Genomic DNA, 12,000 nt, shown 5'->3' on the forward strand with positions numbered 1-12,000 from the left:
CAGACTTATTTGAAAAAAAGAAAAAAAAGGGGGTTTGACCTAAACTGACCTAAACCAGGAACAGGAGTTTGACATGACACCCCGGTATAGAAAACGTTCAGACACACAAGCAAATTCTTGATCAGATCATGTGGAAGCATTTAACTTTCATTCATCTTTTAAACTTGTATCCAAAGTAATTAACATCCAAATGTAATTAAAATTCTGCATGATTTATCATCAATTTATGCATCACACTGCATTATTCCGATTCGTTGCTGACATGCTTGAAGGTAAACTCATTTTTGCATCCCTTCTTCTTAGTTTTGATTAAGATAACGATTACAATAAAGTTAAATATAGATAATACCAACTAAACGAGATGCAGTTTACAAAGAACACGTATGAATAGATAATTGGAAGAAAACAAAAAATGCCACATTGAGTTAACAACTCCCATTGTAATAGCCAACATGATAAATTACAGAGAGGAAAGTTTGTATAATAATAGCGTATTACAATAATCTAAATTATTTTATTACTTATTTTTTCTTATATTATTTGTTTTACGTTTCAGTTTTTATGTTAGAACAATGACTTTTATTTTGACAACAAACTCCGGAAGTCCTCGCTGAGTGCAAAGAGTTATTTGGCTGCCTGTCAATGTTCAAAAGAAACGGGTTTATTTTTGTGGAAAAGCTTCGCGTGAATTAAAGTTGTGGTCTTTGGTGTGAAAACACGATTTTAACCGCTTATACTCCAAGTCAAGTGACCTGTTTTAGGTAACGTTACATGTCAACATTTGTTTTCAGTTTGGTTTGGTATTTATTTCCTGTAACCTGTACGTTTGTCAGGTCGTTGATCGTGTTTAAGGATAAATCCAGGAAGTTCAACCTCGTAACAATCATTTCAGACAAAATACCATACATTAATACAGCGTAATCTCTCCTAATTTTGTTTGTTTACGTTACAAAATAGTAGTAACGTTATGTTAGCAAGGATGTTGGCTAGTTACCATTTTACCATTTTCTGTTAAAGGCACTTGTATTTAACTTGTTTTTTTTATGCTAAGACGTTTAGTTTAAATTTGCGACCTCCACATGTTAAGTATTTAGTGAAAACTAAATACACAGATGATAAGTAAATAATCGTACATAAAACAACAGATTGCAACAATATGAAGGCTTTATTCAACCAATCCAACAGGTTCAAAGTCTTCTGAGTGTCTTGCATGGAAAACATTGTGGTGTACATTCCCAAGGAAGCATGTGTCAAAAACATGCCTCTGCAGTCCCTGTCCAGCTCCACAGCCAGGAAGATCAGTGTGGCTCTGTTTCCGCATGGATCAGAGAAACAGAAGCCACAGACAGTGACGTGGATCTGTCCGGTTGAGCTCCGGGAAAAAGAAGTGACTGTGGGCAAGGACAGCAGAGAACCGGTCCCACTGATCCAGAGGCCACTGGTCTCCAAAATAACTCCAGGCCAGTTTTCACTGCCTGTTGTGAGTTCCAGCATCACTGCCTTTAAGGTCTTAAGAACAATTTTAAAAGTCAATAAGCCTAAAATAAAATTTTCAGGGTTGGAAAATGATGCTGCCTCTCTGCCCAGCATCAGGGAATCTGTTCGACAGAATGCTATTATTGTGTATAATGGCCAGATCTTCCTCTCAGTGAAGAAGTCACATTGCAGGCGAGTGAGATTTCAAAACTCTCCCTCAGCACCTATAGGTGTGTGTCCTGTTTCTCCTAGTAAACAAAACCAAATAAATACACCTAGCTGTCAGGCCCAACCACTTCTGGACACTTCACCCAGACCACAACAGAGCAAGGTAGGACACTTCCAATCTATTATTATAGTTTTCAGTCTGTGCTGGAAAAGGTATTATTGCCAGGAGGTGTAAATGTGATTTGATTCTCATTTGGGATTTAAATTGCACTTTTTTATTTTTTATTTTTTTTATTTTAGAAGAGATAGTTCACCCAAAAATGCAATTCTTTATCATAATTTACTCACCCTTATGGATATGAATCTGTTTGCCCCCCTCCCTCTGTTGAACACTAAAGACTAATATTTTAGAGAATTTTGGTAACCAAACAATATATATATATATTTTTCCATATTATTCTATGGATGTCAGTAGCTTCTTGCAACTGTTTGGTTACCAACACTCTTCAAAATATAGACGTTGGGTTCGGCAGAAGAGAGAAACTTAGGTTTGGATCAACTTGAGGGTGAGTAAATGATGACAGAATTTTTATTTTTGGGTTAACTGTCCTTTTAGCTGCACTGACAGTGTCAGATGAGAACGAAATTTTAACTGAAATAAGCTGGATAATGACACTAACTTTGCAACATAGACACTGTTATTAAACTGAAATGAATGAACAAAGACACTATTGTCTTCTGTAGAGATACTCATAATAACTTGTTTCTCTTATCATCACTCTTAAGATTTATTTTAGTGTCATGTTGCAGAGAATCTTGAAAGCAGGTCTAAATATGATTTTGATGACAATTCTAAATCTTAATCTGTCAGATAAATTCATGCGTAACATCATTTTTAAATGATAAATGTTCAGAAAAAAATAACTATTTTTAGTTATTCACTTTACATTTTGTTAGATATTGTGCATTGTTTGCTTTAGGTTTTGATACAGATTTTTATTGAATTTTTCCTTTTTTACATCTCTTTCCAATCCACAGAGACAGGATGTTCAGACTCCAGTCAGAGATCTTGACATTAACATACAGATTTCACCACTTCTGCACAAAGTCTCTGAAAAAATGCCTGTGCAATGCTGGAAATACAAAGAGTGTCAAAAGGTCAAGCTTTAATCTTACTTTACTCTGTGTAAAACAAGTTTTGAAGATGACAGTGATTAAGTAATTAGTGCGATTTCAAAACCTTTGTGATCTCATATTTATTAATTAATTAATTTTTCCTTTGAATTCACAGGAAGATGAGTCCAGGTCACTGAGTAGCCCACCCAAACCTCCTGAGGATCAAGAGACATCTAGTTCCCAGCCAACTCTCCTCCAGCAGCTTCAGATCATCGACATGTCTTCTATTGCCTCAGAAAAGCCTGAAGCAGCAGCAGCAGCAGCAGGAGGAGAAAGAGAGACGCACGAGGATGACAATGAGCGTCTAGAGGGTGCATTGCTCCCCAGGGCTGAGAGCTGTCTTGCATTTGATTTTGAACAGTTGGCCCAGGAGGAGAGAATTAACCACCTACGAGCTCGGCTGAGACAGAAGGAAGCCGCGCTCAGCATCTTTAACACAAAGCCAACGGATCAGATTTAGAGGATCAGACTGCGTCAAAGATATCTGTTCAGGAGGTATACAAGTTGCTAGTGCATCATTTAATGTGAACAGCATATAGGAAGGGTTTACCCCAAAAATTTATATTTTGTCATCATTTACTCAGCCTCAAGTTTTGTGCCAGTTTTTCAAATCTGTCAATTTTTCTTCTGCTGAACTCAAAAGATCATTTTGAAGAATGTGGGTAGTTGCAGGTCGACGTTGGCCTATATAGTATACGAGCCACTCTGTGGTTACCCATATTCTTCAAAATCTCTTCTTTTGTGTTCATCAGACAAGAAAGAAATTCATAAAGCATTGGGACATTTTGAAGGTGAGTAAATGATGACAATTTTTTTTTTTTTTTTAGATGAAATATAACTATAAGATGAAAAGGTTTGTTAATTCAAATGTTTATTATTTAATAGCACAAATACTGTCATTTAAATAAAATATTTATGACAAAAAAGATTTATGAAAATAATGTGTTTGTGCAATAAATACGGTGACTAATTTGTTTGGTTTTGGACAGTTACCACAAAATCAATTTGTATTTAATTTTTAATTTCATTGTAGCTTCTAAAATTTCAATTATTATACTTTCATTCCCAGTTCAAATAAAAGGTTTTATGTCATACTGAGCATTAGTCATTTAATTTCATAAACCAACTGCTGTACATCGTACCTCAAGTTAATAATGTACCCACACGTCTGACTATTAACGTAACATTTTGTCTTTATTTTATCTGTAAGCGTTGCAAGTGCGTTCCTACATCTATCTTTAGTTTCATTTATCATTTCAGCTGAAACCTACACACTCCAAAATCACTTAACTGGCTTCTCGCTGAGATATACTCGTGATAATTTCTTCCTCCATTGTCGTCACTCTTAAGATGGATTTCAATGTCATGCTGCAGAAAATCTTGAAACCGACGTTATATAAGATAATGATGACAATTCAAAGCTGTATATGGTTGCACATAATAAAGGAACAATATCTGTCAGATAAATTCATCCTTTTTAAATTTCTGAGCATTTAATGATAGACATGAGGGTGTCAGTTTTTGTTGTTGTTGTTTATTAATCTGATTTCTTTTGTAGTTTCATGCATCTCCAATAAAAGACATGCTTTGCGATTAGGAGTTGTAGGATGTGTCTGTCTGTGTGTGTGTGTGTGTGTGTGTGTGTGTGTTGTGCTGTTGGTCCGTCCCCCCCGGTCATCCTATAAGAGCACACTGGAGTAAGAACGTCAGTAGCTCTTTAGAGAGACCATACCTTGAAAAAAAAGACATGCCATCAGACGGAATGCCTACCTGTCATGCCAGACGCCTTCAGATGCTTAGAGAATTCCTGAAGGTAAGATTCCACATGCACTTCCATAGAAAAATTGTATTGAACTGGGATGCATCAGGATCAGACTTTGAAACTAAGGATGATTACAGCTGTTGCATGTCATCTGGGTGTAGAATTAGGGTACCAAAGATCACTTCATCCTGATTTTTAACCTCATCTTGTGGCATTTAGACTCAAAAGTTAGTAAAAAATAAACTTTTTTTTTTTTTTTTTTGCTTAACTAGTTTACATGGATGAGTCAAATTACCTTTTTATGAGTAACAATTACTGCCTCCAATGCAGGTTTGCATGTCAGGGAGCTATTATGATGTCAATTTGTCATGTGGGATGTAGAAAAATATAGATCTGCAATCCACGACATCATATCCAAAGGTTATAACAGCTTTTGCAAAAGGTCATCCTCGGAGTCTGCAGCTCTTTGTGTACACTCTTAAAATAAGTTAAATTCAAGTTTATTTGTATATCTTTTTTTACAATACCAATCATTGCAAAGCAACTTTACAGCAAAATTACGTTTCTACAATATTTATTCGTAGCTTATAAGTGGTGACTCAGTTTATGCGCATGACATGAATTTTCAGAAAAGTTAATACAAGACGTAGTCAAGATGAAGAACACTATTAACAGCAATTATTATATGATGCATTCACACTTGTAGCAATATTGGTTAGTCCTGTATGTGGTTTCAGGGTTAGCATCATCTGGGGTCCTCTGAGGGGTCAGCATCATCTCATCTCAGGTGTTCTGGATCCAGACTGGAGCTTTTGTAAATCCTAGTTAGGCTAAATAGAGAGCTGTTTCAACTAAGTAAAATTAATTAATTTAACCCAAGCTAAAGAATAATAATATGCATTTGATCATATACAACTGCAGTCACAAATTATGAGATGCATTATTCGAATGCTTTGCGAAAGAGATGTGTTTTTAATCTAGATTTAAACAGAGAGAGTGTGTCTGAACCCCGAACATTATCAGGAAGGCTATTCCAGAGTTTGGGAGCCAAATGTGAAAAAGCTCTACCTCCTTTAGTGGACTTTGCTATCCTAGGAACTACCAAAATTCCAGTGTTTTGTGACCTTAGGGTGCGTGATGGGTTGTAGCGTGGTAGAAAGCTAGTTAGGTACGCAGGTGCTAAACCATTTAGGGCCTTATAGGTAAGTAATGATAATTTGTAACTGATACGGAACTTAATAGGTAGCCAGTACAGAGACTTTGAAATTGGGGTAATATGATCAGATTTTCCTGACCTGGTAAGGACTCTAGCCGCTTTATTTTGGACTACCTGTAGCTTGTTTATTGAAGATGCAGGTCAACCACCTAGAAGTGCATTACAATAGTCCAGTCTAGAGGTCATGAATGCATGAACTAGCTTTTCTGCATCAGAAACAGGTAACATGTTTTGTAGCTTGGCAATGTTTCTAAGATGGAAGAATGCAGTTTTTGTAACTTGGGAAATATGGTTTTCAAAAGATAAGTTGCTGTCTAATATAACACCCAGATTTTTGACTGTAGATGAAGTAAAATCTTTTAGTTTTTGGAACTGATGAAGAACCTGAACATCATTGGATACTTTCAGTTACATAAAAAGTTATTTCTAGTGCAAGAAGGTCCTTTAAATTATTAAAAAGTTCTACAGGAAAAAGCACTGTTTGGGGAATATAAATGGTTCCATAGAATCACTGGAACCTTTATTTTTAAGTGTAAGGCAACATGGAAATGAAGTATTTGAAGGATCTCACATCTGGACTTTACTTACATGCTTTCAAATCAGTAAGGTTTGCAAAACAAAATATTCAGTGCGTCATCCATCAAGAATTGTATCCATTGCTTTGACAAAAAGAAGAGTATCTGTCTGATAAGATGCAGGTGGCTGAGTGTTTGTTTCTGGTGAAGCAGGTGCCCAGCTGGCGAAGTGTGTGTGTCCTCTGTTCCCTGTTCTGCGTCCTGATCCTGCCAGATGCCGGCGAGGCTGCCAAAGCACGCTGTGGGCGAGAACTAGTTGCTGACCTGGAGTTTGTGTGTGGAGACCGTGGCTTTTACAGAGGTGAGAGTCACCTACTAACTTCATTTTACGCTTCTTAAGTCCTGTATTTTCAAAGATGCATGTGCTGAAAGCGGGACAAACCCTGACATGGTTACTTATCATATACCATTTCGTGGGGACACAGTGACTTGCATGTCTCAATCATTAAGCTCACTCATAACACCATATCATATTCATAACACTTAATATCAGTGTATTAAAAGTGGCCTTGCCCTAAAGATAAAGACAGTGTTATCAAGTCAAGCTGTTATCATTATAGTGTTGATGCAGATCAACCAACCAATAGCAAACAGTAACCGACTGCTGTTGTAGGTGGTATGAAGTTACATTTAATAAATGACAATGTAAGTCACCACACCAACATGTACTCTTGATTTGCGGTTGTTGATATCAACATTTTTATTTCTGCTAACTGAGGCCCTTTCACCCTGTTCCGTATCCAAGGCCGCCTTGACACTTTTCGCTCACATTTTCTCTCACTCAATATCTTAAAAGGAACATTATGGCACATTTTGCATGACCCCATATTGGCAGTTTGAGAGTTGCAGCTAATTTACTTGAATGTAACGGGCACAGGCATTTAAAAGCATTTTGCTTTGTGTGTGTTGGTGGTTAGGCAAACCTGGAGCAGTCCGTAGTGGTGGCCCCCGCTCTCGTGGGAAAGGGATCGTAGAGCAGTGTTGTGTGCGTGGCTGTGACCTCCAGCATTTGGAGTCGTATTGTGCCAAACCCAAAAGGCTGCAGCGTGACGTTCCTGCATCTCTGCAGCAGACTCCAGTGAGACTTCCACTCTACAGACACACACACAAATCCCATTCACCTGATTTGCCTTTGTAAAAGGAAAAGTTCCTTGCCTTTTTTGAGGAAAAGTTCACCCAAAGAATGAAAATAGTCCATTTGACTTTCTTCTGTAAAACTGGTCACTCAATCACAGTGAACAGGATTTCTTTTTTTAGTTTCTGTTTAGCCTTTATAGACCATGTAGTTTTGTTTGAGTATTTTTGTACTTAAAACTTTTATTTTACATAGTTAACCCCATGTTGCTAACATTTATTTTCATTTTTCATTTAAATTCTTATAATATATATATATATGTGTGTGTGCACTATTTTATTTCAGTTAACATCTGTTATTAATTGAAATTGATATTTAATTGAATTTGAAAAGACATGGTTCATGAATCAAACATGAACAGATGATCTAGAATGGATGTCAGGTTTTTCAGTGAATAATGACACAAAATCCAGTTTATTCCTCACATATGACTTCACAAGAATGTTGTGCGCGAGTTAGGGGTGTAACGGTACGCAAAAATCACGGTTCGGTACGTACCACGGTTTTAAAGTCACGATTCGGTTCATTTTCGGTACAGTAAGGGAAAGAAATGGAAACATTAAACTGCAGGTTGTTCATTACTATAAACTTTTTTTAACAGTGTTTACACTTTTTTTAAATACGTTTTAATAAAATATATATAAAATAAAAAAGAATAAGAAATAAAATACTGCTGCAAAGTTCTCCACTAAATAAAATACTCTCAGTCTCAAACCAATATCATATAATAAAATATAATGAAAAATATAAATAAATAACTATGATTACAGTGCAACATTACCAATCCCAGCTTGTAGGCCTGCTCATATTTAAAAAATATATATAACTTTTCCAAAGCGTAAAGTGCAGCATCAACAGTTTCAGTTTTTAGACCTGCTCAGATTTCGTTATTGCGTTGGACCGATCAGAATTAAGAGCAAAGGTCTGTTTAAATGCCGACGGGAGCTGCGTTTCAATTACAATCGTTTTTTTCCTAGTTGTAGTGATGTTCACACTCACATGATGCCTTTTGAAAACCTTAGGCCGGTGACACACTGGCATATTGCACCTGTCAAACATAGTCTATTTTGCCGTCAACAAGGTGTCCTTTATCAGTAGGCTTTATATTTATGGTCAACATGAAGTATAGATATTGTTGTCGTGAAGACAAGATCCTGGTCTGTCGGCGGTCTCCCTCTATGTCACCTACAGTAGCAGCAGCACGCCAGCGCCGCGTCAGGCACGATTCTGGTGTGTAAAGACACAGAAAACGCGAAGCAGCCGTCACGCAACTGACACGCAGCAGAAACGCCACGCAGCCAGTGTGTCACCGGCCTTAGAATCAGCTGCAGGGCGGGATTTGAGCTGAACGTGAACGTGGAGACTTCTGCCACTTCGTTCGTTTGGAAACACGAAAATGTACCTATGTTCCGCATACAAAATATTTCATTCGGTCATTATATTACACACGTGCACCATACCGAAAGCCCTGAACCGAAACGGTCCGGTACGAATACACGTACCGTTACACCCCTAGCACAAGTTACACAGAAGATGATAACTTTTTATTTACTTTTGTTTGTTTAAAAAGGGTTCAGTATATTGTTCAGAAACAAACCTTTTGTGTTTTATGAGTCACATGTAATAATGCTGCCAATTCCAGCGAAAAAAACCTTTGAAACCCAGCTAATTGCTTAAATACACACTGTCGTTTTCTGTTTGTTGCAGGAAGATCAGTTTTGGTTGGTGTTTCAGCAGCGATACCAGAAGCATGCGGAGATGAACAGAGATGAGGACGCTGCTTCTCAAAGACTCAGAGAACGGACGCTTTACCGGTGGAACTCCAGAAATTCAGTTTCACTAACCAACCAACCCTCCTCTACACAACAGCAACCTTCCACTGAGAGAGTGACATCAGGAACAACATTTCACCCCCACATCCGATAGTCCTGGCTCTTTTTTGACCTGTGTGGACCCTATGAATCACCTTCCTTCACTAATAAAAGACACTTCTGTCCTGGCAGATGTATAAACAGCAATATGTAAGAGAAACTAGAGGACAGGATGCCTAAGATGCCATAAAATAGTGAAGAGCAGGGTGAACCTGAACTGTCACGGGCTGTACTAGTTTCATTAAGCAAATGCTGAACACAAGCTGAATTGTATTTTTCCATTCAGTTTTGTTTTCAGCTTCGCTCTGTCTTTGGGTAAACGAGTTCAAACCAAGTTAAAGTTGAATGTGTTTGTATGATGGCTGAGGTAAATCATTTTGAATGTAAATGTGACTTTTTTATGAAAGATTACTGATGTTAGTGAATATATTTTATGTTTAATTTATGTTCTGTAAGATTAGTTTTCTGGTACTTGTAAAATATGTATCTAAAGCAGATTTGTAAAGAATTTTAAATAAAAGAAAACCGTGAGGTTACCATGCTGTTAATTTTCTTTCTATTGCCCATCATATTCTGACATACTCAGATCAGCTCTATTTAAAACGATTAATAAAGACAGATTCCTGATCTTCTAGTGAGAACTCCTGAACGCTGCATGTTTCTAAGATTCTTTTTGGATTATTAGATATGTGACCTCTAAGGCAAAAACATTAGTCTGTTTACTGGGAATAAATAATATCACCACAGCCTTGGTGTGTTATCACTATCTAAACATGGCATAAGTTTCTTTTGGTATGCATTGGTGAAGTTTGGTGTTATGGCTTGGATGTTCTTCACAAAGGTCTTTAGCTTTGCAGGCAGCATTTTTTACATTGCAGTAGAGCAGCAGTGATGAAAGAGTTAAAAACAAGCAAGATGAACAAGGACAGGACAAAAAAATAAAAACAGTTCAAAGATGTTTAATAAAGAATTGTATAGTATAGTAAAGCATAAAGTCTAAGAACAATCAACATATTTAAAAGAAGTGTTTACTAAAATCAACTTTTATGAGGGTCATGTATATTACTAATTACAATAGCTGTTCACTGTCATTAAAAAATTCTGTGAACTGCTGTCAGTGACTATTAACATCTGTCGTTTGTTTGTTAACTAAGATTCTTCATGTAAAATCAGCGATGAGTGTAACACGGGGAATGAAACACGGCAGAGGTATTCAAAGTCAGTCATGTATCATTCTGTGAGAGGTCTGTCCAAATGAAAACGCTCTCTTGCCCCTCTCTGTCCTTGAGCTGCGATAAGAGACATGCTAGAGTTTATTAGGAGTTTCACAGGTGACAAATCTGAGCTTCCAAGACATAGCACATCTACAGTCGTGGCCAAAAGTTTTGAGAATTACATAAATAATAGTTTTCAAAAAGTTTGCTGCTAAACTGCTTTTAGATCTTTGTTTCAGTTGTTTCTGTGATGTACTGAAATATAATTACAAGCACTTCATACGTTTCAAAGGCTTTTATCGACAATTACATTACATATATGCAAAGAGTCAGTATTTCCAGTGTTGGCCCTTCTTTTTCAGGACCTCTGCAATTCGACTGGGCATGCTCTCAATCAACTTCTGGGCCAAATCCTGACTGATAGCAACCCATTCTTTCATAATCACTTCTTGGAGTTTGTCAGAATTAGTGGGTTTTTGTTTGTCCACCCCCCTCTTGAGGATTGACCACAAGTTCTCTATGGGATTAAGATCTGGGGAGTTTCCAGGCCATGGACCCAAAATTTCAACATTCTGGTCCCCGAGCCACTTAGTTATCACTTTTGCCTTATGGCACGGTGCTCCATCGTGCTGGAAAATGCATTGTTCTTCACCAAACTGTTGTTGGATTGTTGGAAGAAGTTGCTGTTGGAGGTTGTTTTGGTACTATTCTTTATTCATGGCTGTGTTTTAGGGCAGAAATGTGAGTGAGCCCACTCCCTTGGATGAGAAGCAACCCCTCACATGAATGGTGTCAGGATGCTTTACTGTTGGCATGACACAGGACTGATGGTAGCGCTCACCTTTCCTTCTCTGGACAAGCCTTTTTCCAGATGCCCCAAACAATCGGAAAGGGGCTTCATCGGAGAATATGACTTCACCCCAGTCCTCAGCAGTCCATTCACTATACTTTCTGCAGAAGACCAATCTGTCCCTGATGTTTTTTTTGGAGAGAAGTGGCTTCTTTGCTGCCCTTCTTGACACCAGGCCATCTTCCAAAAGTCTTGTCCTCACTGTGCGTGCAGATGCGCTCACACCTGCCTGCTGCCATTCCTGAGCAAGCTCTGCACTGGTGGCACTCCGATCCCGCAGATGAATCCTCTTTAGGAGACGATCCTGGCACTTGCTGGACTTTCTTGGACGCCCTGAAGCCTTCTTTCCAAGAATTGAACCTCTTTCTTTGAAGTTCTTGATGATCCTATAAATTGTTGATTTAGGTGCAATCTTAGTAGCCACAAAATCCTTGCCTGTGAAGCCATTTTTATGCAACGCAATGATGGCTGCACGCGTTTCTTTGCAGGTCACCATGGTTAACAATGGAAGAACAATGATTTCAAGCATCACCCTCTTTTAACATGTCAAGTCTTCC

At 37.8% G+C, this 12,000-nt stretch overlaps 2 protein-coding genes across 4 annotated transcripts; both read left to right on the plus strand.

The window, feature by feature from the left end:
* The first annotated feature begins 603 nt into the window (after window positions 1-603).
* Window positions 604-3,629, plus strand: si:dkeyp-110g5.4 (uncharacterized protein LOC561637 homolog). 2 transcript variants are annotated; one of them, XM_059504029.1, is made up of 4 exons: window positions 604-761; window positions 1,186-1,807; window positions 2,683-2,802; window positions 2,936-3,629. In XM_059504029.1, exons 2-4 carry the CDS (start codon window positions 1,211-1,213, stop codon window positions 3,278-3,280), a joined length of 1,062 nt encoding a protein of 353 aa, XP_059360012.1. In that variant the 5' UTR covers window positions 604-761; window positions 1,186-1,210; the 3' UTR covers window positions 3,281-3,629. The 2 variants fall into 2 exon arrangements, with proteins under 2 accessions (XP_059360012.1, XP_059360013.1); XM_059504030.1 differs by having other exon boundaries at window positions 604-1,807.
* A 56-nt stretch (window positions 3,630-3,685) lies between these two features.
* LOC132097975 (insulin-like growth factor I) lies at window positions 3,686-10,018 on the plus strand. 2 transcript variants are annotated; one of them, XM_059504031.1, is made up of 4 exons: window positions 3,686-4,633; window positions 6,524-6,674; window positions 7,291-7,451; window positions 9,216-10,018. In XM_059504031.1, the coding sequence occupies exons 1-4, from the start codon at window positions 4,568-4,570 to the stop codon at window positions 9,432-9,434; spliced, it is 597 nt and encodes a 198-aa protein (XP_059360014.1). In that variant the 5' UTR covers window positions 3,686-4,567; the 3' UTR covers window positions 9,435-10,018. The 2 variants fall into 2 exon arrangements, with proteins under 2 accessions (XP_059360014.1, XP_059360015.1); XM_059504032.1 differs by having other exon boundaries at window positions 6,527-6,674; window positions 9,216-10,014.
* Window positions 10,019-12,000: the final 1,982 nt, after the last annotated feature.

This window comes from Carassius carassius, chromosome 21 (genome assembly GCF_963082965.1).
Source record: "Carassius carassius chromosome 21, fCarCar2.1, whole genome shotgun sequence".
NCBI lineage: Eukaryota > Metazoa > Chordata > Actinopteri > Cypriniformes > Cyprinidae > Carassius > Carassius carassius.